Below are 27,648 nucleotides of genomic sequence, written 5' to 3'. Positions count from 1 at the left end.
TTGGGATTCCACATTTTATTTAACAAACACCACTCACTTGGCTGCTTGATTCACAAGCTTTATTTACATTTGTCTACAGCATCATTTCTTAATGAAACAAACTAGTACAGTTAGTGAAACTAAAGAAAATCATAATCAGCAGAATTCTCTGTAATCTACCATTTGCTAAATTCATAAACTTTCGTTTGCTAAGTACAGCAAAAGATAAGTATACAAAACACAAGAAGAAACCAATGGTAACATGTAGCTTCTAGGAGATCATGTGATCTTCACAATCTAGAAGGTAAGACTTCCAAGAAGTCAGAGGCACAATTACAAGAGACTAAGTGTTCTTGTGCAACCTACAACTACATTTAGCAAAGAAAAGTGTGTGTGTTGTATATACATGTATGTACGTATGTATGTTATGTTGTAAGAAACTGTGGTGAAGTTCAATTCTTTGCAAAAAAGATTATCAAAATATTTCTACCTAAAACATTTTGCTTTCATTTTTAGATCAGTCCAAGAGAAAATTAAAACTAGTTTATTTTGAAATCAAGAATGTAATTTTGCTCTGGTTGCCTCCGTTTGCTAATTATTTTATTATTTCTGCTCAATATTCCAAGTTCCCTCATTTAAACGACCAAACTGTTCCTTTATCTTTTCTTAATGACACAAAGGCACCAAACTCAACTGTTAACTTCCTTCCGTATACTTACCTTGCAATGCCACGCGAAGAAACTGTTAAGAGAAACCCCCCTCCCCTTTATAAACCAGAAGGCAGACTCAGTGGAGTTCCAGAGATCAGATTTGGATACAGAAATCAAACAAATTCCTGAAAGCATTTTAAGCCATAAGTAATTTCAAGTGAATGGGGAAAATGACAATTTCCTGTCACATCTTGTAGGAACATTCATTTCTACTTCAGAAGGAAATTCCATGCAGTGTGTAAGAATAGTGAAATACATCAGAACCCATGGCTAATCCCACCTGAGTGCACAGACATCAGAATGACTGGCTAGCCTTACTCTTTACACACAAGAGAAGTTCTATTTCCCAGGTCATTTGTCACTTTCCTCTTCCTTAAGGAGTCTCAGATTTTTTGCCCTGTTTACCCAATCACATATGGGCTTTCACCAACATGTCACATCTAAGCTCTTTGAAAAAACAAAACAAAACAAAACAAAAACCATGAGCTTACATTCACCACTATAAATCAAAATTGGAAATGTCAACATGGCCAAAAGGCCACATAAGAAGTTTTTTCCCTAAATAGCTGTGCCAAAGACATGAACACGTCATACAAGAGATAAACTCTTTTATCAGACTGAGGGTCTGACCACCTCCCCCCTAATTAATTCAGGGAGAAACGAGCCATCTCCTCTGGCAACTTAGAATAGGGCCCGAACATTGTTTTAGAATGCAGCGTTGAGGAAAAGTAAAAAGGGAAAAAACAAAGTCACAGTGATCTCCAGCCATGATGGTGCACTTCTCATGGATCTCTACCTTTTACTATTGCTGAGCATAATCCTAAACTCAGTGTCACTTTGACAAGGTCACTATATGAACACTCATTTATCTCCCAGATTGTTGGGACCGCCTGTTTCCACCTCACAGTCATTGGCGGTATGCCCAAAGCTCAGGAAGCCTCGGGTACTTTTGTTGACTCAAACACTAAACTCGGCAGATTCTTTACCATCAGGAAATATTTGGAAATGAAGAACAACATGGTCTAGAAAACAGCTCTCTGGCAAATCAGAGGAAACACAGTTTTAAATAATAGAACGATAAACACGTAACAACTATTTGCGGGGCATTATGGCTTAAAATGCTCATGTACTTTTAATTTCAAGAATGAACACAGCTGGAGTTTTCCAGAAAGCAACGACGGACATGCACCTCTACTAGCAGATTAGCACTTCTGACCAAGTAAGACACCAAACTTCTCAAAAATATGCTTCATGCACTGTACTGGAATTTTTTTTAGGTGTAAATTTTAATACATTATTTCTTTTTAGAGCTTGAACGGGAACCCGAATGGGATGATCCAGACGATGACCTGCGGCGCCTGGAAGATAAAAATGGAGAAAGCGTGCGAAGCATTGAGTGGGCGCTGACCACAAGCAAGCAAACAAAACACCTTGATGGTAAAGGGGACTTATTCTAAACTGGGACTGGGTCACCAGTCTGCCTAGAGGTGGAGAGGAGGTGGAATTCGGGCTTTCAGTCTGTGGTATTAACAGTACAATCTTAATGTATGGTTTCAGGGATAAAAAATGAAAAATACAACTATTCCATTTCAAAACATAGCCAGCTCTCAATATTTAGAACAAGGAAAGAAAGCAAGCCCATTCTGGCAGGGGATGCTCATGGACAGGAGTGGTTTTTAAAGACAAGCCCCCGAGATCCCCGTCCACGAAGACTCATTTAATTTCGAGGGCAGTGTCAGCTACAGATGTGGCTGTCACTCAGACTTCAGCAAGGCTTGGTCTTGTCTTCTAAGACATATGGACTGTAAGACTGTAAGAGAAAAGCCAAGCTAGGGAGACCGATGATGCTCCTAGGATTCACTGCCCAAGCTACCCAGCACCTCGGGGGGCTTAGCTCTGGTGATCTTCACTCAGTCTGACCTGACTGATGGACTATGGAAAGGCTCAGGAAGTTGATGGGACAGGAAATGAGGTGGCCTGAAGCCGAGGGTTAGAAGGAGAAGGCAGGAGATGGGAAACAGGAAAAAAAAAAACCCAACCCTTCTGCCAGGCAAGCATGGGATAGCAAAGAGAGAAAACAGAGTAGGTGTGGGAGCCCTGGGGCCAAAGGGTGAGCAAGCAGTGTGAGTGTGAGTTGCCTCTGCATCCACTGGGGCACAGAGGGTCTGCATCAAAGGGGCCTAGAAAAGCAAACCATCCAGCTCACTGCCAGAGAGGCTCCAAGGAGGCAGATGGGGGGTTATCTAGCCCAGAGTTCTGGGGGGCGACAAGGACAATTGCCAACATCCTCCAACCGAGATGGAATGGACAGTGACTGGGGAAGAGGGGGTCAAAAGACAAAGGGAAGGAGCTGAACGGGATGTCAAGAAGGAGACCAAAGGAGGATGGACGGGTCTCTTGGGGAATCTCCTCTGAGCCACATTCTCACCCTTCTCTAGAGTGAGCAGGGACTTGTTGGACAGAGAGCCTTAGGCTAAACTCCTGGGTTAACACTCCGAAGAGATGAATTAGCTTCTTCCTTTCCCTTGCTTATTGAGAAATGGGCTAAGGAATAGTGATAAAAAATAAACTAGAATAAAAGAGAAAGTGGAATGGAGACAAAATCCATCCGGGAACAAGGGGGGGAGTTGGCTATAGTACTAATACCTAAGCATTTTAAAATGTCCAAACAATGAGCAAGGTGACCTCTTTCCTTCCTAGACAATAAAACTGGGCTTAAAACAAAATAGCATTATTTTAAAATTGGAAAAGAAAGTGACTCAAATTCAACCCTTTCCCAAGCCTTTAGTAAAGGTATTCCACACTCAAATACACCCATTCTTATTTCTACAGAAACCCAAACCTTTCGGGTGACCGTGATCTGGTGCGTCTTTTTTTGCGATCACCGGGTGAGGAGGATCTAGAAGGGCTTCGTTTTCTGCCTCTCTCGGGAGATGATGAGGAACTTGAATAAGATCTTTTTCGTGGGGAGGAAGACCCCCTGTGGGACCTGGAGCTGGATCTTTATTGATTGAGAAATAAATTAAACATTTAATTAAATGACAGAGCCAAGACCCGTCTATTCAGCTATCAGATCCAAGACTGATCATAAGTCTACAATCTCCTAAGGCAAACATACTTACTGCTTCCTCAACAGAAGACTCTGGTTCACCCATGAACATAAACTAGTATTTAATGCCAAGGTTTTAAAACTCGTGTCTCTTACTGAACTATCAATATGATGCATTCTCGGTTATCTTATATTTGCATCAGACTAAATTTTTCCTTTAAGTCACTACAAAACAGGGAAGCAAAGGGGGAATGGAAAGCACAATGTACACTACAATGAAACATGTAATTGTGCACTTTAAAATGAACTTTTAAAATTAAACTTTCCCATTTAAGAAAAGCAAAAACCACAAAATACCTTAAAAACAACTTCCTGAGGATAAGAAAATTATTAAATCCATTTGAAATGAGGCAACTTAACACAAGTTGCAATTGAGAAAGCAGGGATGGCAGTGGGAGAGAAGAGGGGAGGGAAGGGAAGGAGAAAGAAACAGCAAATGTGTCAAATCAGCATATACTTAAATGAAAATAGAACCAATAATTTACTAAAACTGGTTTAAAACATTTACAAATCTCATTCAAGAAACGCTACTCATGAAATATGACGTGTTGACATTCACATGTTTTGCTCAGGGGAAAAAGTACATATTTTTAAGTGTAATGACTATTTTCATTCTCACTTACATAATTATGGCTGAAGCATTTAGCTCAAACACCCCAAAAAATTCACCTTTGGGCTGAGATTAAGAATAAAAAGCCCAAAAGGAGAATTCTTTGGAAAGTTGTGAGCAAGCAAAAATGTGAGGGTAAGAATGGAGGCTGCTCCACTGTAAACTGGGGGGAGCTGCAGCGCTCGCTTGCTAAGTGACCTCTAGAGGGGGCCCCCTTTAAAACCCAGGCTGGCCCCTGCAAACACTGAGAACCCGATGGCTTTCTAAAACCTGGGAGCTACGGCACCCAGGCCTGTGACTCACACTCTTCTTACTGCGGTAACGTCTCAGGGAACTCTAGGAAAGACTAATGTCGTGTTTGGCTTTTGAGTTTGAACACTTATTTTACCAAAAAAGAAAAAAAAATCCATGTTGTTAAGCTTCAATGGGGGCGTTTGGGATTCTCAAAAGTTGTCTTCTATTTCTTGCTAGGGGCCTCTGTAAGGCAGGTCTCAATAAATTATCTTAACAAATTAAAAAAAAACACTGAAGCTTTAGACTTCACTTTATTTCTGCACAAATAAAGTTTAGGATGTTGTTTAATTTCCCCTCCCCCTAATACTTTCACAGTAAAGGCTACTCAATGCATGCTCCATCAGCACCAAAGTTCCTTCTAGAGGAGCTGCCAATCTCACAACGTGCCCCGGTGCAGGGGTGATGTCTACTGCTCTGAGGCCCAACCTATTTTATGTGAAATGTCCTGGACTGTGGGAATATTCCAGAAGCATTCTAAGTGAAGCCACAACAGGAGGCAAATGGAAAAGGGGGCCTCAAAAATGTCTCAAAAGGCAGTTGGTTTGGATTTCACTGGAATTACAACCCAGGGGCACTATTCTTGGTCCAGATGGTATTTCTAGGCTAAGCAATAGTGGGCGGTCCTTTCTTTGCTCTGGCCAGGAGGCATGAAATCCTTCCTCTCATAAGAGATGCTAGCACACCCGCGGCACTGCCATGTTGAGGGCTGAATGGGAGGTCCAATTTGGCCGTGGTGTGCCGCCTCATCGGATTGTACCACCAACATAACAAATTGTCATTTAAATTTAATCATGGGAATGTCTTGGCACACTGCTGGCAATGGAAACATTTCAGGGTGAGAAAATCAAGCTGAGGCAAGAGCATTAGTTTTCTAATGCCAACATAAAATTGACAAGTAAAAGCAAAACAAAGTTGTCAAAGCAGCAGCAGCAGCCACGCCCTCTGGTGCCTTTTGATTTCCTCTCTGCAGGGCAGAGCGAATGCTACCTCATTCACCTGGATTTCGACCCACGAGATCTCGAAAGTTCTCTGGAACTGGACCGAGACCTTGACCGGGAACTGGAAGAGCTTCCTGAACGGGACCTGGAACAACACGGAAGGTTTTTTCCAGTATCACTTAAGCGAGCCGTGGGCTACGAACACTGAAGGAAAGATGCACAAGACATCTGACTTTCATGCAACAAGACGAGGATCTGGGATACACATTTTCAAAACAAGTATTAAGAAGAACCTTTTCCTTGTATGTCTTTGGCAGAGCTTACAAGGACTTGAGAACCATCACCAATATGCTAGTTATTTTCAAATTTTATATATTAAAAAAAAGTTAAAATGAACAGAAAATACCAACTTTCCTCAAAATTCCTCCAAACTCTCTAAGAACATAGAAAGATGTCACTGCCATCACTATAACAAGAAACCAGTGTTTCTCTAGGTTGGTGCTAAAGATTCAGGTTCACCTTTGACTTGCATTGAGCCCAACTGGGAAGTGTGACCTGCATCTGTAGGGATTCCCCTGTCTTCCCACTTTTCTTTATGACTCAGCTGATGATGTTTCTAGGCTGAATCATTCCTATTTCTAGTTAGTAAGAAGATGTTAGCACGCTGGTCTATCTTCCGCTATCTGTTTCAATCAAGACTACTTTAATTGAAACCCTGAACAGAGAGAAAGCTAATCAAGTCCATCTTGTGGAAGTGATTCCATTTAAGCCAGTTTTTATTTCAGGTGCCTTTAATATAGGACACCAGGAAACAGAAAGGCCACACATTTACATTAAAATATATTTATTAACCTACCATCTCAAAGCCAAGTTATCTATTTTATGCCAGAGAATAAGACCTGAAGAAATAATTCCGTGATGATCTTAAAAACAAAACTTAACAAATCTTTTTTCTTCAAGAATGCTTTCAGTTTTTATTAATGTTTGAAAAATAACACGTAATAATATTTTAATCCTTATCTGCCACTACAATTTATTACCCATGTCATTACTTCATAAAGCAAAGCGTACCAAGTTACTTGAAAGAAATAAATCATGTAAATTTAGGGCACTGATGATTTTCTACCTGAAATTTTCTCTTCAATCACACAGTTTAATTACTTTGGGGAATGACTATGGATAAATTCACAATACCAAAGTGAAACCCACTCAGTCTTGCATTGATCTCACTGTATCTAGGTATTACGAAATCAGAAGTTACACTCAGGTACAAAATTTCAACAGAAAGGGCAAACTAGAGAAAAAGAAGGAAACAATTTCTGATTTCTAACCTGCTTTTCTGCAGGTGAGCTTAACTTCATGCTTAACTATCATTTAGATGAAACGTATTTTCATTGTGTACAACTTGTAACACAAGTACAACAACAAAAAACAGATCCCTCAAAGAATCACAGGAACTGGAAGGCATGACAACCAAAGAAATTCTAACCACTCTAGGTTAGTTACAGCTAAAAAGTAAAAAAAATTAACTCAGCTCTTCTGGTCTGGCCAATGCTTTAAAAACCACCCACCCTCACCCAGAACAAGGTCTTACGATCACGGACGTCTGTTGTCCTTAAAACTTAAAAAGTACTCTTTAATAAGCAATGGCTTCATTTAAGAGTCTTATCTGAAATGTTTCCATCCCACCTATTCTAACCCTCGGAAAGAGGTAAAAAACCCCAAGGCCTAATATGTGCCAGGCACTGTGTTAAATGCTGAGGATACACAGGAAAAATAGTAACATCAACAACAGTACCACTAACTCCAATACAGCATGTACTGGTATGTGCCAGACATTGTGCTAAGTGTTTTACAATTACCATCTCATCAGATCCTCAAGACAACCCTGGGAACTGCTGTGATTATCCTCTATTATAGATGAGGAAACTGAGGCAGATGGAGTTTAAGTGACTTGCCCAGGACCACACAGCTAGTAAGTGTCTGAGGCCAGATTCAAACTCAGGTCTTCCTGACCAAGTGCAGAGTTTTATCTACTGGGCCACTCTGGCAGCCTAAAAACATGGCAGATCTCTACACTCAGCATTTTCATCAATTTAAAGTTTCTTCACAATTAGAAAAAAAAAAAAGACCAAATGTGTCTTGCACATTAAATGTAGACATGTGATTTTAATTGTCTATTAAAGCTGAACAATTTCACATTTAGTATTTTATTTGTACTCTTCCCAGTTCAATTATTTCAATAAAGGAGGTACAGGGCTAAAATATACAATACCTTCAAAGGAAGCCTCATTTTAAATCTTAATTTTGGAGAAGGGTTGTATAAAAATCCTATTAACAGATTAAAAAGTTAAGTGCGAGAAATGCATTATCTAAAGGAAATCACCTGTTATCAAGGATGAACTCTTTAAAAGAAAGTTGAAACCTTAATTCAATCAAGGAAAACCAAAATGTGTATAAATAAAGAAGTTAGATACTGACATTTTGCCTGGTGTTACCCTGGACCTGTACCCGTTTACCTGGACCTAGACCTTGAGCTTGAGTGGGAGGATGAGCGTGAGGAAGATCGGGAGTGGGAAGACGGAGACTTGGAACGACTTCTTCCGTGGGATTTCTTTTTATTGCCATCTTCCTCTTCGCTGGCATCAAGATTATATTTTGACAGATCTGCATCATCTTCATCCTCATCCTAACGAAAACGTATCCATCAGAATCCATTCGGTTTAAGAATCCAGGCATCAACGTAATAAAAAACTCTTGTCCTGAGTGTCTGGCACAAGCTGCTTAGAGACAAATCTATTACTTACCTCAGCAGGCTGGCTCAGAGGGACTGAAACCCGAAAGGCAGCTTCCGAGAAATCACTCTGAAACGAGCCATTTCTCCACCAAATTAATTTCAGGACAAAAGAGAAACCCCAGGACGATGAGAACGAGGGCACAAAGTTCAACTTCAGGGCTCGATCCCTCAGAGAACTACAGCCGGGTCAATGGGGGGATGGCAGACGAGGTTGTCCTGGCAGACAGGGTCAGGTCACGGCCGAGTGGGGGACAGAACTAAGGGACACTGCTTCCATCATCTAGAAATCCTCCCTCTTGAGAATCCCTCCTGGTTTGGTCAGGGGAGAACTCACCAGACTTTTCTTGTCATTGAGAATTAGTTAAAGACCCATTCCCTACTAATTTGCCCACTCTAAACAAGATAAAACTTTTTCAGCTTTGGAGGAGAGCCCCCCACAATCACGACTGTCGATGTCAACATATGTCAACAAAATGATATTCATAATAATTAGCATTTATGTAGCGTATGTGATCTAATTTTTATTCTCATAATAACCTTGGGAAGTGTATTATCTCAATTTGTTTGTTATTCAGTTGTGTTGGACTCTCTGTGACCCCATTTGGGGTTTCCTTGGCAAAGATGCTGAAGTGATTTGCCATTTCTTTCTTCAGGTCATTTGACAGATGAAGGAACTGAGGCAAACAGAGTTAAGTGACTTGCCTGAGGTCACACAGCTAGTAAGTATCTAAGCCTGGATTTGAACCCAGATCTTCCTGACTCCAGGCCCAGGGCTGTATCCACTGCACCACCTAGCTTCTTTATCCCCATTTTACAGATGAGGAAACTGAGGCAAGCAATGGTCAAGCAACTTGTCTAGGGTCACAAGTCAGTGTGCTAGTCAGTGTCTGAGTCTGAAATTGAACTCATGTCTCTATCCACTGGATCATGTAGTTGCCTCTAGAATCTAAGTCTGATACACAGATAGGGTTTTCTATTCCAGGAAGAACAAGGACCTTAGACTAGGATACTATTCAATACTACAGCTCAATATTTCTGAAGAAAAAAAAATTTAGAACTATTCACTTCCTGTCTAAGTCATGGTTCCACATCATATCTTCAAATTGCAAAGCAGTCAGAGCAAGGAGGCAGCCTGGGGTTCAGGAGCTCTCTGCAAGGACCACCAGATGGGTCACCTGATACACATGGGGCCTGCACCAGGCCCAGCTGGTGGTGTGGGGGTAAGTGCTGTTATTTCATGACTCCCCATTTCCATCAGGGTCCAGGCTGACCCAACTGGAATAGGGTTCTGGAAGGGTATAACTCATTCCATAAAACATGAAAAAAGGGAGGGAGAGAGACAGGGAGAGAGAGAGAGGGAGGGAGGGAAGGAGAGGGAGAGGGAGAGAGAATGAGAGAGCTGTCTACTCAGAAGGTTTACTGGTATGAGGAAATTCAGGCACCTGAGGAGGAAGAGTACTGAGCCTAACAGAAACAACAATGGGAAAAGGAACTGAAGCACATTTATTATCATTAGGGCAGAAACAGGAAAGAGCTGAGTTTAGGAAACATCAGCAGCGTGGTTGATAAGAGGGGCAGGGGCTTTAGCGTCTGCTACAGCTCTGTCAGTTTGGACTTCACCCATCCAGAACATGTGAGAATCAACAAGAGGGAATTCTATTTTGGATCTAATTCTCATAACACGAGAATCAGATACTGGGGTAAAATGACGACAACCTTAGGGGGCAAAGAGGTAGAGGAAGAGAAACTCGCCCTCCTGCTTGTGATGGAGAAGAAAAGGCAATGCAGGCACCACGTGACCTAAATCTGGGGAGATAAGATTGCAAAAGGTTTTGAAGAAGGAACGTAGGATACCAGGGACTACAATTCTACGTGGGAAGCTGGCCAAGGAGGGGGAAGAAACTCTCAAGAATGAAATTCTAAACAAGAAACAATTCTGAGAAGGATCAAGAGGACTGCTGTCTCCAAAGATCAATGTGAATGCCCTGATCAGCTTAGATAAAAAGTAAAAGAAGCTGGGAGCAAGGCCGGCTGAGAAGAGAAGGGCAGCCTGAGCCTGTGCCAACAGTGCCAGGCGCTAAGTCTCGGAATTTGAGGGAGGATGATTAAAAAGTGGCCACAGAAAGAAAGCAGGTGTTTAATAAGAATTAGGCAGCCCTCCCTCAGACCAGAAGACAGACCTTTGGCTGGCAAAATAAAGAACAGGATGGCTTAGAGGGAGTTAATACCCGAGATAAGTAAGGTAACAGCACGTCCCCGTGATGAAGAACTTCAGTCACCTGGCCCCAATTAACAACATCCTCTATTAAAAATCACAGTCGCTAACACGTACCTGCTCCTGCTACATGCCAGGCACTGTGCCGAGCACTTTGCCACTATTATCTCAGCTGATCCTCACAACAACCCTGGGAGGTAGAAGCTTTTATTATCCTATTTTACAGACGAAGAAACAGGCTAAGTGACTAGCCAGGCTCACCCTGCCAGTCCAGTCGCCCTGACTCCATCTCCTGCCCCCGAGCTGACTCCCCTTTGCAATCCGACGATGGGACTGCTGAACCACCATCAGGGATATTTAAAAGATCCCAGACAACGGAAGAAGGCCACAAGACCGGAGAAGGACAAATGATGGTGCAAAGAACAGACATTCACAAAATACAGGTTAGTGAATCTGACTTGAACACCCAAGTAAATTCTTGAATGGACCATTAAAGAGACAACGGACTGTCTAGAAAAGGAACAACTTCATGGCCACTTTCAAGTTAGCAGACTTGATCCAGGGAATTTTCCAGGTTTTCATAAAGCACCTGCACACTTCTTTTGGAGCAACGAAGAGATGAATATAACAAGGTTGGTTCAAGCGGCCACAACATCTGCATTCAAAAAGTGTAATCCCGAAAAGTTCTGTGATGACTTGGCAGGTGTTTTGGGGGGGGCGTGGAGGGGGCGAGCAGCTAATAATCTGCACGCGTCTGCGTGCGCACACAAGCACACACCCACACGCCTTTTAAAAAATCAGCAGGCTCAGATGAGAGCCCCAGTGACCCACTTCTGAAACAAACAGGTGCTCCTGAGCCGGGAGCTTGTCAGGGACTAAGCGTGCACAAGAGCACTGCCGAGTACTCAGAAATGGATGGTTGGGCTTCAAGAGTCAAAAGTCTTTAATACTACAGCTCAAAAAAGCCCAAACCAAACCAAAACCCACGAGACAGGCAAATCCCAGTTAGGTCACCCTGTGAGAGGCTCAGAGGCCTGAGCGGAGCCGGCAGTGGGGCATGGTGGCCCAAAGAGCTGTGGGCATCAGACAGGCCAAGCTTCCAGGAATCAGGGGGCCCTGGCCCCTCCAGACTCCACCCGGTTCAGGTGAGATCCTGACTCTTATTTTCCCTTCTGGGGACCATCTTTCATCAACAATGATCAGCTACTGAGTGCCCAGGGGGCAAACCAGGCTGGCAGCTCCAGGCTCACACCACATGCGACTTGGCCATTCCCCTGCAGGAGATCAAGAGACATGATGTCTGTTTTCTGAAGGGCTCTCTTGTGGAGGAGTTCTCTTCCTAAGCAGATGGCAGAAGCAGGAGCAAGCAACAGGTGCAAAGAAGCAAAGTCAGGCTTCATGCCAGGAGAAGCTTCCTCACAATTAGAGCTTGTCTGGAGAAGGCTTGGCAGGAGAGGATGCCTCCCTTCAACAAGCTCTGAGCGAGCCTACCGTTGGTGTGAAGAAGAGGGATGAGCCCCCATACCCCAAGGAGGCAGAAGACAAAGAACCAAGCTTAGATTTGACAGAGTGTCAAACCTGACCCCCGTGGGATGGACGAGCTGGCTGCCGAGGCCTCCCCGCCAATGCTGAGCGCCCAGGGCCGTGAACAGCATCTGCCTAAAGAGAGAACGGGCGGCTGCAAACCCACACGGAGCGTTCCCTCCACTCTGAGCATTCATGGGGAGAAGCGTCAGGGGCTTGTGAAGAGCAACATCTGAAGTCTCTTTCAATGCTAGGAACCTATGATTTTGTGAGTTTAAAAGCCAGCTGTGCCACACGGTTATTCCTGTAACCATGGACAAATGACTCTACATGTGCCAAAACGTAGGACTCCCCTCCGAGAGCCCTTGTGGAGAGTGCTTTATAACAACCAGCTCTGGCTTGTCTTACACGACAAGGAAAACGGTGCTGAAGAAAGCAGAACGCCCTCACCTCATCCAGCTTATACTTGGACAGGTCTTCATCCTCATCCTCTTCTTCTCCCTCCGACTCCTTATCTTCGACTTCCTTTAAGATTGAGGCAGGTCCAACTGCTTTCCCTCTATACTTTTTCTTTTTCCGACCAAACTAGAGAAAAATAGAATTCCATAAGAGAACTATTCCCCAGCCAACTAGAAACATGTCTGTTTTCAAATTTTTAATAAAAATGACACACTGGGTTATTACCGTGTTATACACACACACACACACACACACACACACACACACACACACACCCCCCCAGAATACTCAAACTATATTCCTGCTGTTGTTCACTCACATCCAACTCTTTGTGACCCCATTAGGGATTTTCTTGGCAAAGACGGTTTGCCCTTTCCTTCTCCAGCTCATCTGGCAGATGAGGAAACTGGGGCAACCAAGGTTAAATGACTTGCCCAAGGTCACACGGCTAGGAAGTGTCTGAGACCAGCTCTGAAGCCAGGTTTTCCTGACTCTAGGTTGAGCCTAAAAAGATATTCTAGTAACACGTAATTTTAACATGCACGCACTCAAGTTGTGCAGAAAAGAGAAACGACAATTTTGACAAACAAAAATTAAACATCAATGTTCATTCGCCTTTCTTTGCTCTCCAGACACACTTCTGAAGTTCTACTTTGTTTTTCTAATGCACGTTCCATTTCTTTGCTATCATAACTGATTTACCTCGTCATATTCTCCATCAGATTCTTCTCGTTCAATATACTCCACATTTTCTCTTTCATTAAAACCTCCACCATAGCCTAAAAAAAAAATGATGTGTTTTTATCATGTTTATACCTATAAAGATTATCTGCTTATCTATCAAATGATCTGAATTCTCCCTTCTGGTTCTGTGAATCAGAGCCATAGGAAATGCCCAGAGCCCAAGCCGACAGAACGCCCCTCCTCGCCCCTCGACCCTCCCTCCTTCTCTCTGCTACAAGAGCTGCATCCTGTCCTGTCCTCAGGGGCTTCTTCCTCTTTGGGAAAGGATGCTGAACAGTAGCACAAAGGCTGGGCTAGAGCTCACAGCAGGAACATGATTTTCAAAAAAAAAAATCTCATTTTACCGAAGTCTGTTAAATATTATTCACCAATAAACTGATAAATAAATAAGGAAGCTCATCTCTCTCCAGTTCTTTCAGACGGCTTCTATCAATCAACTAATTAAGTACTTATAAAGTGCCTACTATGTGTCAGGTCCTGTACTAGGTACTAAAGATATAAATACAATGGCTGAAACAATCCCTCCCCCATGGAGACTACATTCTAAAAGAATAAGAGATAAGAGAAAAAGCAAACCCTTATACATGGAAACAAACGTCAAGACCACAGAATGAAGGAGGAGACGTCGTGCCCAACGGGGCTGGAAAAGCAGGCTGAGGAGGGCTTGAATTATGTTTTATTCTAAAGGCCATAGGTAGCCAATGGTATTTACTGTGTAGGGGAGGGACAGGATCAGGTGTGCATTTAAGGATAATCACTTAGGTAGCCCATGAGGAGGGAAGCAGAAGGAGGGAGAAAACTGGGGGGGGGGGGGGAGAGTGTGGGTGGTGGTGGTGTCTGTGTGTGTCCATCTCTCTAATGGTACAATGCCATGCACAACCTTTTATCGTGGAGACAACTTATACCTTCTAGAAAATATCCAAAATTATTGGAACTGAGGCAAAGAAGATGAAGTGACCTGCCCAGACTCCCACTGAACTCGGGTCTTCCTGACTACAGGCCCAGCCCTCCATCCACTGGGCCACTGAGATACCTCTAAAGTGATAAGGTTGAGAAGGGATGCCCAAAATGAATACAACAGCTAAGAATTCAATTTTAGGGTTGGAAGGGACTTTTGAGAGCTAATCCAACAGCCTAATTTTACTGATGAAGAAACTGAGTCTGATATCAAAGTGACTTGCCCAAAGTATTAAGTATCAGAATCCAGGTCTGGCTGGATTTCTCTTTCTACTAAACATTGTATCATTATTTGAGTGGGAAAAAATGTAAAAAAAAAAAGTGTTCTTAGTCAATCTATTTTTAATATAATATTGTTACTTTTTGGTATTGAGGCAATAGGGCTGGATCTGTGATTTAACTGGCACAAGAAGTTCTGAGAGCAAACTCTCTTTGCCAGGGCCCATTTGTACCTCGTCTTCAGCTTCGGGCAGCAGAGCTGCTTAGAGCCCTGACAGATGGACAGACATTCGAGGGGCCCCAAACTGTTTATATGTGTGTGCAGCACTCCCCAGGGCCGCTTTCCATCCACCACATCAAGCTGCCTTTCAGAGCAGTTTTTAGTGCATATCTATACATACTTGCTTTTTGCAGATCTAATTTTAAGAGTGTGGCTTATATTTAGGCTGACAGGATATGCCTAAAGTACATATCTGTCTATATTCTCTGCAGCATTTAGTACATGTATTGGTGATAACTTCATCTTTACTAGTCCATACATTTTCCCCCTTATAGCTAATGCAATGTAATATAATGGCCAAGTAATGATTACATACTGATTGCTTTCAGAAAGACTTTATCAATGCACATATGTAGACTAGGAATTGGCTTTTTCCATTATCGCAGTAACACAATAAATTTACTGCATTTGCTTCTTGGTCCAATAACATTTAATAACAGTGAACTCCATGAAGGGGTCAAGTGCCAGACGATTACTAAATTCACAGATGACCCCAAATTAGCCAAGTCAGCTAACTGGAGACCTGGATTTCAATTCTAAAGAACACCAAGCAGAAGTAAGGGGAAAAGTTCCAAGACATGTACAAAGGGAGGCAGCTAGGTCGCGCAGTGGATACAGTTCTGGCCTTGGAGTCAGGAGGACCCAAGTTCAAATCTGGCCTCAGACACTCGACACTTACTAGCTGTGTGACCCTGGGCAAGTCACTTAACCCTGACTGCCTCACCCAAAAAAATAAAATAAATAAATGAGAGATGCACAAAGGGAGGGCAGGACCACTGCAGTACAGAGCCTTCTTACACATGCCAAGCATGAAATAAATATGTGATGACTTGATTACAATCTAGTAAATGTGCTAGGATACTTGTGGCTTAAATAAGAAGGGTACGACACTGGCCTGCAGGAAGCAAAGCAATCCTCTATCCACTCACTGCAGTCAGGTCTCTTCTAAGGAGCCATATTCAGATCTACAGTTAAAATACACAGCAGGTTTGGGGAATGCCAGAAAATGCACAAGACTGTCAAAAGCGAATTGTAAAAGTTAACTCCCACAAAGATAGCCACCATCACAAATCCAAAAGTATCATCTTTTTCCCACAGAAGGCACATAAATAAAAGCTTAGATAACTTTGTGGAACCAAATCACCACCACCAACAAATCCTGCACGCGTACAAACAGAGGATGGGTAAAGTGGCTGCTCCCTGTCACTGGACAAAGAATGAGGAGCACTCTTGACTGCCCTGGAGCTAATGGGAAGTGAAAGCACAGTAATCACTGTGACGGCCCCACCTCTCCCTCTCTTCCCACTGCGCTGAAAACACTTCAGGCAGCATTCACTAAAACATCCTTCAGGCTCCAGACAGCCAACAGGTAAAGCCAAGTCCTGACTGCACGCTTATCTGCAGATGATACAAAAGAAAAGTAACACGGCCCTTGACAGCATCCTCAAGGAGCTTACAGTCGAGCTGTCAGTTCTGTGACATACATGAAAAAAATAAGAGCGCAAAGGGCTGAATCAAGTGAGACAGAAGAAAACGGATCTGTCAGTGAAGGGAGATCAGCGTGGCTGACCGGGGAAAAGGAGGCCACAGCACATCCTAAACAACTACAGCCACGTTACAGGGGACGAGGGGAGACTTCGAATGAGCACCAGACTGGGCCAGATCGCGGGGGGCCCAGAAAGTCGAAGACTAGAAGCAGGGGCCAATGAGGAGCCAGTAAAGAAGGCTTTAAGCACAGAGGACACGGAGAAAACCCCAGCATCAAGATGGGCGACCTCATCTTCCTACCCTCTCCCCAAGCTCGCTGCCCTCCATCCTGACACTTCACAGCTACTGATGCCTTTCCAAAAGCTTGGCTCTCAGAAGCTAACTTCGCATTCCGAAGGGGTCTGAGCAGGACAGAACACCTCAAGAGCACAACTCCCTAATCGCGTGTACACTAAGCATCAAGACAGCTGAAGAGCGGGGATCCTTCTGCTTCCATGACATCATGCTGATTCACAATGAATTTCCATTCTACGGAAACACCCACATTTCTCCTGCTTCTCCCACAGTCCGTTCACTTAATAATAAATAAATTAATAAATTTTCACGATCCCGCCCTGCCTGCTCGGCTGAGACCCTGACTCACGACGGAGGCCACTGGCCACAAGCTCCCTCTTCTCTTCATCTCCCACTGCTTAGATGCCTTTGGCCACCATCTCCGCCTGCACCCGTCATGTGAAGAGGCGGCCCTCGTCCTTGCCGAGGCTCACCTCTGCTTCCGCCTGTCCTCCCCGTTACACCGATCTTTCAACCATTCTCCTCTCTCTCACCTTCAGTCTCCTGCTGGCCACAAACAGGCCCATGTCTCCCCCATCATCATCCTCCATCCCTCCTCCCTTAGATGAGTAAGCTCGAAAAGGCCATGTACCACAGAGGCTTCCACCTTCCCTTCCCTCACTCTCAACTCCCTACAGATGTGTCCAACCTCATTATTCAACTGAAAATGTTCTCTCTAAAGTTACTAATGTCACAATTAGGCCAAATCCAATGGCCTTTTCCCAATCCTCATCCTTCTTAGCCTCCCTGCAGCCTTGAACACTGGCTGACCACTCTCTTCTCCCTGTGCTCTCCTGGTTCTCCTCCTGTTCATGGGGCCCCTTCTTTCTCGGTTTCTATTGCTGGGTCTTCCCCTAGGGCATGCCCTCTCACCATAGGAATCCCCCAAAGCTTTGTCCTGGGCTCTCTCTCCTGCTATACCCAGACTAGACAAACTACTTGGCTGAGCTAAGAATAAATTTTTACATACTTAAAATAAAGTTTTATTGTACTAAAAAATGTAAAAATCATTCTCACGTGTGCCCCATTGTTGACACCATTTCGCTCTTTGTCCCTCTTGCTTTCAGTGATCAGCTCCGGGCAGATGATTCTCAGCTCTCCTTGTCTTGCCCGAAGCTCTCTGCTGCCCTTCAGCCTCTTGTCTCTCCCCAAGGCCTCACCCTGCCCCTGACTTTTCTGGAACTCTCTCCCTCCTCATCATTCTCACCTCCTTCAATCTTCAATGAAGTCTCACCTTCTTTCCCAGTCCTCCTGAATCATAATGCCTTTCCTGTGAGACCATCTATTTATGTTTCTGGTACACTGTTGTTTGCATGCTGTCCTCCCATCAGAATAGCCTTTTTGTCTTTTATATACCTAGGGCTTATCAGCTCAGTGCCTGGTACCTGGTAGGTGCCTAAAAATGCCTGACTGGCACAAACCAAGATATTTCTGGACTGTGGTGGTCGATAGCTATTCCTTCCAGCTTTGTGCAACGTGCAAATCTGACAGCATCGTTGTTCAGGTTCACACGACACCTGGGCCCCAAAACTGGATATCCCCTCCTCTCACGTTACATCCAGTCATTAAAGATCATTCCCTGAGTCCATGCAGTCCCACAGACCCACCCAAGTGCGTAACCCACACTGCTCTGGCTTTTCCAAAAGAATGGCATAAGAGAATTCCCAAGGCCCACAACCAATAACCTTCCTTCTCAGACATCATGAACAGTGTTTTCCAGTTCTCTGTATCCATTCCATTAGACTGCAATCTCCATGTGGGCAGGGACTTGAAGGAAGCACACAACACGTCCATATAAAACATTTGTTCAGTCACCACAGTCTAGCCCCTTTCGTGCATTGGCTACGAAATGAACACAGCACCTTCGCCACTGACCTTGCTGAGAAGAGGAAACGGAAACGAAACCACAGCACATCCAAAGAGTGCTCTGTACCAGCAGTGACAGAAGTGTCTGCTAGTATTTTTATACTAAGATTAAGGTTGTACAGTCGATATATTCAATTAAATACTTAAAAAAAGAAAATCCACTACAGGGCCCCCACAAGCCACTTTCAAAGGTACATTTCTTTTTCACAGAGCACAGTGTCCATGGACACAGAACCTGAGAGTAAACTATGCCCGTTTTTTTTTTTTTTTTTTTTTTTTGGTACGTGTATTCATTGCTGGGGTTAAATGTGTCCCAAAGTGTCCAGGTGACTTTCTGGCATATAGCTCTCGGCATCCACTCCTGCATGTGATGATGAACTTTAACATAAAACTAGAGGAATGAATGAAAAGATGAGTGTGAGCCACAGTGTGGATTGTGAAGCATCTGTCAGTGCTGTCGGGTTTCTTCCAACGTGACCACAACTTACCCGTCCTCTCCTCCAGCTTGGCGTACTTGGGGGTGTTGCACATGTTGCACTCGGATCTCCTGGCCCAATTCACATTACTGCAACTTTAGAATAGAAAGGAGGGCATATCAGTAGAATGGAGCAGCATATCACGAAAGACAGAGAAAATGGAAACAAAGACAAAGAGAAAATTAAAAGTTGAGCTCATTTCCAGCACCATAAAGAATAATTTATTGAGGCAGAAAAATAAAAACGCTGACCTATTAGAGACTTGTGTCTGAGTTTTGGACAAGATAGGTAAACTTTGTAACTACTAAAGGATGGAAAAATAATCTCTAAAGTAGACAGACTGGGGTTTTGTGGAAACGAAGACATGTCTTTACTTCAGAGAAAAAGCCAACAAATTCCAGACTAGATGGGAGGATCCCTGAGGGACATTCCAATTTGAAGATTTTCTGATATGTAACGAATTCAAAACATGGCTCAGTCTCTGAACTCATGCAAATCCATTAAGAACTCAAAACCTCAAGTTTCAAGTTTAGTATGTGACAGCAATTCCCACACTACACTTCAGCACCCAGTGTATGCTTCGAGACAGTGTGAGAACGGAAAATTGTACTTTTTAGTATCCAAAACATCAGAAACGTATGCCAGCATCTTTTAATTCAAAACACTTATACTTGAGTTCATAGTGGAATCAAGAATAGAATCTGGGAAATCAACAAGCAATGAAAAACCAATTTCAATACCACAGAGGCCAAACAAAAGTAGAGCCCATTTAATAGCAAACCAAGCTAAACAAATTCCAGGGAGAAAAAGAATCAAAGGACGTGGAGCTGCAAATGCCACCAGAGACCATCTTGATCAACAGCTTCTCACATGCGGGGAAAATGGGACACAGAGCACTGGCCTATGGTGACAAAGGTCGCCTGGGTTGTGGCTGCCAGCTTCAGGGCACTTTCACTCCACGAGGGCAGAGCTTCTAAAACACCAAATTAAACCTCTGAGGATTCTTCCACATAAACAGGAAAACAAACAAAAAGTAGAAGTTCTCTTAAGTACTTCAATGTGTCTAATCATAATATCTTACAACTGGGAAGTGGCGCTGGAGACCATCTATGCCAGGCTTCACTTGATAATGAAGAAACAGCCAAAGGGAAGCAGAGTGACTTAAGATAAAAATGGCAGCGCTAGACCAAGCCCAGCTCTCCTGACTCCCAATCAGCCCAGTGATGTTCCACCTACCACACAAGGCTTTTAAACTTGGTTAAGGTGATTGTGTATGCTTACAGGCAAACATGTCCTATTAACGGCTGACATGAGGCAAAGAAAAGAGAATTCAAAGGCCTTTTACGCAACAGTGAGTATTAGTTACCAATAAAATGACAACAGAACAAAGCCTGTTGGATTAAAAGGCTACTCTGGCCAATGAGACATTTATGGAAATCTGGGTGAATTTCTACCAGAGCATGACATCTGACATTTTTAACAGGAAAGAAAGATGGTCTTAAAACTGTATCACACACTATTCCCACGCATATTTGAAAAAGTTGGCTACACCTGTGATTAAGTTGTGATTCTACACACACACACCCCCACACACACACAGGGCTGTGAAGTCAACACAAAAGAGTAATTCCTAAAGACCTACGTTTTACATTGCCAGTCATTGGCACTAAATAGGCCCCGGCTCTTCTCAGCCAGGGTCTTTCCAATTTCAGTCCCACCAGCTTTCATCATCTTGGCTTCAGTTGTTTTTTCTGCAATAAAAGAATAAAGATATGAAATGTGGAGAACTAGACAAAATTGTGTATCTAGTCACGAGATGATATTTGTATATTTACCTCGACCACACCGGTTACAACTGGTTCTTCTCGCAAAGTTTACGTTTCCACATCTAAAACAAAGTAAAACACATGTCAGAGAAATCCCGTACACATTAAACATCATTTTTTATATATAGTACTACACGAAGAATCTTCCTAATAATCTTGTGATAAAAAATACTGTTTCTTGTTTGATTTTTCAGTTGTATCTGACTCTTCATGACCCCATTTGGGTTTTCTTGGCAAAGATATTGGAGTGGTTTGCCATTTCCTTCTCCAGCTCATTTTACAGAGGACGAAACTGAGGCAAACAGGGTGAAGTGATCTGCCTAAGGTTACACAGCTAGCAAGTGTCTGAGGTTAAATTTGAACTCGGGGAGACCAGTCTTCCTGATTGGCCCAGCACTCTAACCACCGTGCCACCTAGCTGCCTACTAGATTTAAAAATGTCCTATAAAGCAATAATTATAACTATCTGGCCTTAGAAAAAGAAAAGAGAAATAGATCAATGGATGAGAACACATGGCCCAAAGTCGGTAAGTCAACAAGCAACTCTAAGTGTCTACTGTGAGCCAGGCCTGCCCTGTCCCAAGTGCTGAGAATACAAAGAAAGGCACTGTGGGGCCTGGAGCCCAAAAAGTATGCCATACACCCCAGTAAGCTAACTGAATAAAGGAATGTGGATTCTTCCTCGTGCATATGAAACACCTCGATGGAGAGCTTGTAAGGCAGAATTCGGCTTTCTTGAATCAGTGCTTACTATATATTCCAGGAACTGGGCTAGATGTTGGGGATACTAGCACAAAGAATAAAACAATCCTTACTCTTAAGGAATTTACCTTCTAATGAGGGGAATGAGTACATATAAAATATATGCAAGGCATAAATATTAAGTGAATACAAATATAAACAAAATGGTTAAACACAACTTAGTGAGATTAAGATGTGCAAGTATGTTTAAAGTACTTTGAACCCACAGATGCCAGTTACAGGCTCTTCGAGTAATAAGGTTTGCGACATTCACAAGGGTCTGGTATCCCTCCCTCTGTCAGGTTCCTGGAGAAGCTGCCACTGAATGCCCGAAGGACTTCACTACTTCCTGCACAGGCTTCTCCAGCTGCTTTGTTTTCCACTGCAGACCGTGACAGGGAGGGTTCAAATGGGGTGGCTCAAGGGCCTCTGAGAAAACAAAAAAGCTTAACCTGGAATCCTGCCTCTCCACTCTCTTCCCTCTGGTTTCACCCTCCAAGGCCCCTGGGATGGGGCTCAGCTCAGTTTCTCACTGAGCCTCTGGCAAACTTGCTTTCCCTCTGCTGCTTCTTCACACTGAATGAAGAGACGCTTCTACCATCCACCGTAAGATTCTGCAAACACATTTCTCTTCTAAGCTGGGGTCACCCCTGGCAGCTCCTTCTGCGTTTTCAGATCAAACGTCTGCTGGTGAAGACAGTTTTCCAAATTCTTTTGATGCCTCTAGTCTAAAGTGATTCCTTTAAATCCTAGGAAAGAGTGATAATATGTCTCTACATCTTCTCTTTGTCCACTAGCCATCTTTCTCTGTCAAGAGCTTAAGGTGGACAGTCCAGAAAGACCTCAGTGGTATGCTAACATCATCTCATTTTTGTTCTTTCTTCTAATTTGGTATTGATTTTGATACCTGCTCTAAAAAGTAAGTGGTCTGACCACAAAGCTAACTTGGAAATGCAAACCATTTCTTGTCAGTTAAAATATAATTTCATTTTGGGGATATTATGTGGAGTTTATCTAATGCTGTTTGATGGCTTTCTTTTTGTCATATTTATGAAATATCAGAGTGACTTTTTTATTAGCTATAAGCCTTTGGTCTTTTTTCATTTTAATCCTTTAACATCATTTTGTGGGTCTGCCCTAATTCAAGTCACTGCATAGTAAAGTCTATATTCACTTAATTTAGAGAATTTCTAACGTCTTTTGTAGAATTTCTCCATCTCCTTTTCTGGAACGTGTGATTTTCAGACAAATGCTTCTCATAAGTACTGCAAGATCAGATATCAGATCTCCCATGAAATGATCTTTCTTGGGATAAAATCAAGTAACGCAAATCTACTTGCCTCTTCAAGGATAACCTGTGTAACTACCTTTTGTCTCCTGGTTTCATTTACAAGGAGAACGTAAGGAAAGGATTGATACAATTCAGTTCTAGTAATATGTCCAATTATTCATCCTTGGACAAGTAACTCACAATTTGAGTACAGACAGTTAAGATAATGTTCCTAGGCCATTTCCAAACTGATTCCAAAGTACTCTCTTACCCCCTGAATCATGACTGTCAGTTACTCCAGAAACAGAAGGGACTCATATATTCCATTTTCCTTTGATTAATGGGTTTTCACAGTTGAAGAATTAATCACCAAGTATTGGGTCTGCTAGTTTCACTAAGCTGGTCCTTGGAAAGCTGTTTGGGACCAAACAGGAGACACATTTCTGGTGCTGTACAAAGCCAGATCTGAATTAGGAACACTGAATGCAATTCTGGTCAACTGTTTCAAAACGCATCTGGAAAAGGACACTAATCTGATGAAGGTGGAAAGGGAACTAAGTGCTTGTAAAAAGAATCACAGAACAGTAAAACTGGAAGTATCCTTAAGAGATTACCTTCTCCAACTACCTTATTTTACAAATGATGAAACTGAGGCCCCCAAAGGCTATGGAATTGCAAAATTTGTAAGTAGCCGACTTGGAACTGGACTAAAAACAACTGTCACAGTAAAAAGAACAATAATAGCAGCAACAACTCCAATGCCTAAGAAAACATGATTAACAAATATATAAGAGTGTGATTATGGGTTCTGTGGACATTGATTTTCCCCACCAAACTCCAAACACTAGAACAAGAGGGCCTAAATCTGAAAGGTACTTTGTCTATACATTAAGTATAATTAAACCCCAATTAACTAAAATTCAGCTGCAGGGTATTTCAATTTGCCAGACTGAACATACTCTACTTTTAAAAGGATAAAACAGCAAACCAGCCTTCATGGCTCACCTTTCTGGTCAGTCAATTGAGATCAATCCCTCGTACCAAAATCTACCATGTTGCACACCAAGGAGAATGTCTGAAAACTGTGGGCAGTAAAATACTCCGAAAGAGCAAAATGTTTTCTACATAGTATTTACTGAAGCTGTAAAGGGGGCTAATACATGCTAGAAAGATTTTCAATAGGAGTAGAAATGAGGATTTTCTGGTTAACCCTGAGTTAACCAAAAAATTGAATTCCCAACCCAGCCTCTTTCCCAAATATTCTGACTAATCAGATTAAATTATATTGATTCACATAGTAGGAAATACACTTGCAGAATTCATTAAGTCGCAAAGAATATAAATAGGACCAAAAAGCGTTTCTTAAGCACAATTAGGGACGTTTAAGAGTTCATCCCTGGTCTTTTGAAGCAGATATAATAAAGTGTAAAGAGCACTCTACCTTGGCCCATACAGAAATATTACTGAGAAGATGAGGCCTAGGTGCAGATGAACAAGCATTTCTGAAGTACCTACTATGTGGAAAGTTCTATGCTAGGAGCTAAAAAAGATGGAAACAAAAAAAGGCACTTATTAGGTGTATACCATGTAGGAAGCACTGTGCTAAAAGCTGGGGCTACAAATACAAAAAGTCAGGGAGTCCCTGGCCTCAAAGAGCTTACATTCGGAATACTGCAAGACAACACATATAGGTAGGAGTGGTCAAGGAGGGGTGTTCTGTTTTGTGAAGCTAGAGGGAGGATGATGGGAGTCATAGATTAATGGGGGCGAAGATGGGGGATGGAAGATTACACCTGGCTGCAGCATGAAAGGAAGATGATGGATGGATACAGTCCAGACAAGGACAGATTCTCGTCAAACAGGTGTATACAAACAAACACACAAGCGTGTGCCTAGGAATGGTCCCTACCTTGGAAGAGCTTACATTCTACTAGAAGGAGACAACCTGTAAACAGATAAGTATACAGATAATCTGAGGTGGAAGGAAGGAGTGCAAGAGGTAGCACATGAACTGAGCCTTGCAAGGGAGCCGGGGTCCTAAGAGGCGGCAGGCGCTCAGAGGACCTTCCGGGAGGGGGGGGGGGGGGGGGGGCAGGGCAGACTTGAGGGAGGGCACAGAGGTGAGGGAAGGGAACAACACCAAGGAACACTGGGTGGCTGAAAGACAGCTTAAGAGCAGGGAAGGAACCTGCAATCTGGTGTTGGGAGCCCTTTCCACCTCTAAAATTCTGTGATTCACTCAAGTTTTCTGAGCAGGGAGGTAACAGGATCAGATTTAATGTTGCAGGAATACGTCTTGGTAGCTGGGCAGAGGACAGATTAGAGAGGGGGCACAACAGAAGCTGGGTAGCTAGGTGGCACAATGGACAGAGTGCCCAGCCTCAGACACTTCGTAGCTGTGTGACCCTGGGCAAGTGACTTATCCCTGTTTGCCTCAGTGTCTTCACGTGCCAAATGAGCTGGAGAAATAAAGGGCAAACCACTCCAGGATCTTTGCCAAGAAAACCCCAAATGGGATCACAAAGAGCCAGGCACAACCGAGAAACAAGAACGGAACCGGAGCCCGTGAAGTCTGTTGTACAGTCTAGGTGTGAGGTCACGAGGGGTCAAAAACAGGGAGAGCCACACGGGCAGAGAAAGACCGCGGGTATGCAAGGCTGGCTTCGACAGCTGTGCCTACAGCGTCTTCTCCCCTCCCCCAGCCCCAGCAGAAGGCCCGCCATGCACGCTGCAGCCCGGCAGTGATGTGGCAACCTTAACTTTGTGTATCACTTCTGCCAGCTCACACCCATTATTTGCAGATGGAAAGAAGGCAGTGACATACAGCGGAGGAATGGTGGCCTCTGAGGCGGGGAACTGGGGTTAAACCCCAGCTATGTCACCGCCTACCACCACAATCACTTCATCTCATGCTGACTCAGTTTACTCTTTCCTACAATGGGGGGGGGGCTGGAGTAGATTTCAGGTCTGTGAACGTGGATGGGAAACAAATCACACCTTCGTTTTCGCCGGCCCCTAACTGCATTTCTTTCAGCAGCGGGTGGAGGCAATGAACGCCGTGGCCAGGGGCCTTTCCAGGCTCCCAGGCGGAGCGCGGCATCTGGACGGAAGAGCCAGCCCTCACTGAACAGGAGAGGGCATTGAACGCCGGGCGCCGGGCGGCCCGAGGCTCGGGTGTCACACACTCGTGGTGCACGCTCACCCACACTCGTGCAGCGCCGACCACAAGCCCCGCACCCCCCGGGCTCCGGCTCCGCGGGCGTCCCAGCGGGAAGCGGTTTACGATCCGCTCCGGGGCACACAGCAGGCGCTTAATACGTGCTCCACCCCGAGCTCGTCTCACACTCGGAAAGCCGAGAGCAGGAGGCCGCGCCGGGGGGGGGGGGGGGGGGGGGGGAAAAAATGGTCGCCCCGGGGGCGGCCGGGGTGGTCGTGGGCCACGTGACCGGAACGGCGCGCCCGCCCCTCGTGCCTCAGTTTCCTCGCCTGTAAAGTGGGGCCCGCTCCCCTGGCCCCCGCCCCCCTCGGGAGCCCCCGGGCCGAATGGCGTTCGCCTGGAGTGGGGAAGGCCGGGCCTGGCCCCGGGGGCGCCCACCCGCTTCCTCCCTTCGGCCCGGCGCCGCCGAGGCCCCGGCAGAGCAGGCCCGCCCGGGCCAGGCCGCCGCCGCCTCCCTCACTTTTTGTCGGGGCAGATCCAGTCGCCGTCGCTGACTCGGAAGTTCTTGGTCGACATCGTGGCCGCTCCCGCCGCCGCTGCCTCTGCCTCTGCCACCTCCACCTCTCCCCCTCCTCTTCCTCGGCCGCCGCGGCTGCGCCAGGACCCCAGGAAGCCGGCCGGGGGCCTGACGCAGCTCCAAGGCTGTCCGCCCCGCGCCTGACTCGGGCTCGCCGCCGCTCGAGGCCTGCTGTGGGGATCCCCGGCGCGCCGCAGGCGGAGACGGGGCCGGCAGGAAGGGAACTGGCGCGGCTTGCGAGCTGACCCCCCCAGAAAGAAGGATTTTATGTTCTTTCCTCCGGCGGAGGAGACAGGCAACGCCGCGGACAGCCCGGAAGAGAGACCGCCGTGGCGCCGTGAGCGGGACCGGAAGACTGTCGGAGGAAAGTCCTCCCCACCCCCCGGGCGGGGGGCGAGGGATGGGCTTCTCTGGTTCCGCCTCGTCGGAAGAAGGGCGGGAGATACCAACGTTGCGCGGCTGGGGGTGTCGGAGGCTGGGAAGAGGTGGACCATTCCACCTGCGCGGGCTGCGGGGGGGAGACACAAGTGTCATCTCCTCATTGGTGCACACGTGCGTCCCTCGAATGTCACCTCCTGGAACGTCAGGGCGTGTCAACCCCTTCATGGTGACCCCTCCCCCACGCAGGGTCACACACCTAGTGGATGTGAAGATCCCTAAGAGAGGCGGAGGGAGGGATGGGAGGGATGGGAGGAGGGAGGGAAGGAAGGAGAATGAATGAATGAGTGGGTGAAAGAGTGGGTGAATGAATGCGTGAGTTTATGAATGAGAATGAGGGAATGGATGAGTGAGAAAACACATGGAAATGAACAAATGAATTAAAGGAGTGAATGAATGGATGGATGGATGAGTGGGTGAGTGAGTGAATGAATGAATGAGGAGAGAACAAATATAAATGAACAAATGGCTTAAACCAAGGAGTGAGTGAGTGAATGAATGAATGAATGAATGAGAATGAAGGAATGGATGAGTGAGAAAACACGTGTAAATGAATAAATGAATTAAACAAAGGAGTGAATGAATGAATGGATGGATGTATGAATGAGTGGGTGAGTGAGTGAATGAATGAATGAGAATGA

At 44.6% G+C, this 27,648-nt stretch overlaps 1 protein-coding gene across 1 annotated transcript; it reads right to left on the bottom strand.

Annotated features, from left to right (window-relative positions):
- On the bottom strand, positions 1-26,639 carry ZRANB2 (zinc finger RANBP2-type containing 2). The gene is made up of 10 exons (XM_027874040.1): positions 26,513-26,639; positions 20,834-20,886; positions 20,641-20,749; positions 19,011-19,093; positions 13,338-13,414; positions 12,627-12,761; positions 8,160-8,329; positions 5,699-5,785; positions 3,532-3,690; positions 1-2,047 (listed from the first exon to the last, which is right to left on the bottom strand). The coding sequence occupies exons 1-10, from the start codon at positions 26,566-26,568 to the stop codon at positions 1,984-1,986; spliced, it is 993 nt and encodes a 330-aa protein (XP_027729841.1). The 5' UTR covers positions 26,569-26,639; the 3' UTR covers positions 1-1,983.
- Positions 26,640-27,648: the final 1,009 nt, after the last annotated feature.

Source organism: Vombatus ursinus, unplaced genomic scaffold (assembly GCF_900497805.2).
Source record: "Vombatus ursinus unplaced genomic scaffold, bare-nosed wombat genome assembly UNPS02014804.1, whole genome shotgun sequence".
In the NCBI taxonomy this organism is placed as follows: Eukaryota; Metazoa; Chordata; class Mammalia; order Diprotodontia; family Vombatidae; genus Vombatus; species Vombatus ursinus.
This window is presented reverse-complemented; position numbering and strand designations above follow the sequence as displayed.

Coding starts and splice junctions, on each gene's coding strand:
- ZRANB2 (XM_027874040.1), bottom strand. CDS start 26,568: ATGTCGACCAAGAACTTCCGAGTCAGCGACGGCGACTGGATCTGCCCC. Junction 20,750..20,833: donor TTGTAACCGGTGTGGTCGAG/GTAAATATACAA, acceptor CTTTTATTGCAG/AAAAAACAACTGAAGCCAAG. Junction 8,330..12,626: donor CCAAGTATAAGCTGGATGAG/GTGAGGGCGTTC, acceptor CGTTTTCGTTAG/GATGAGGATGAAGATGATGC.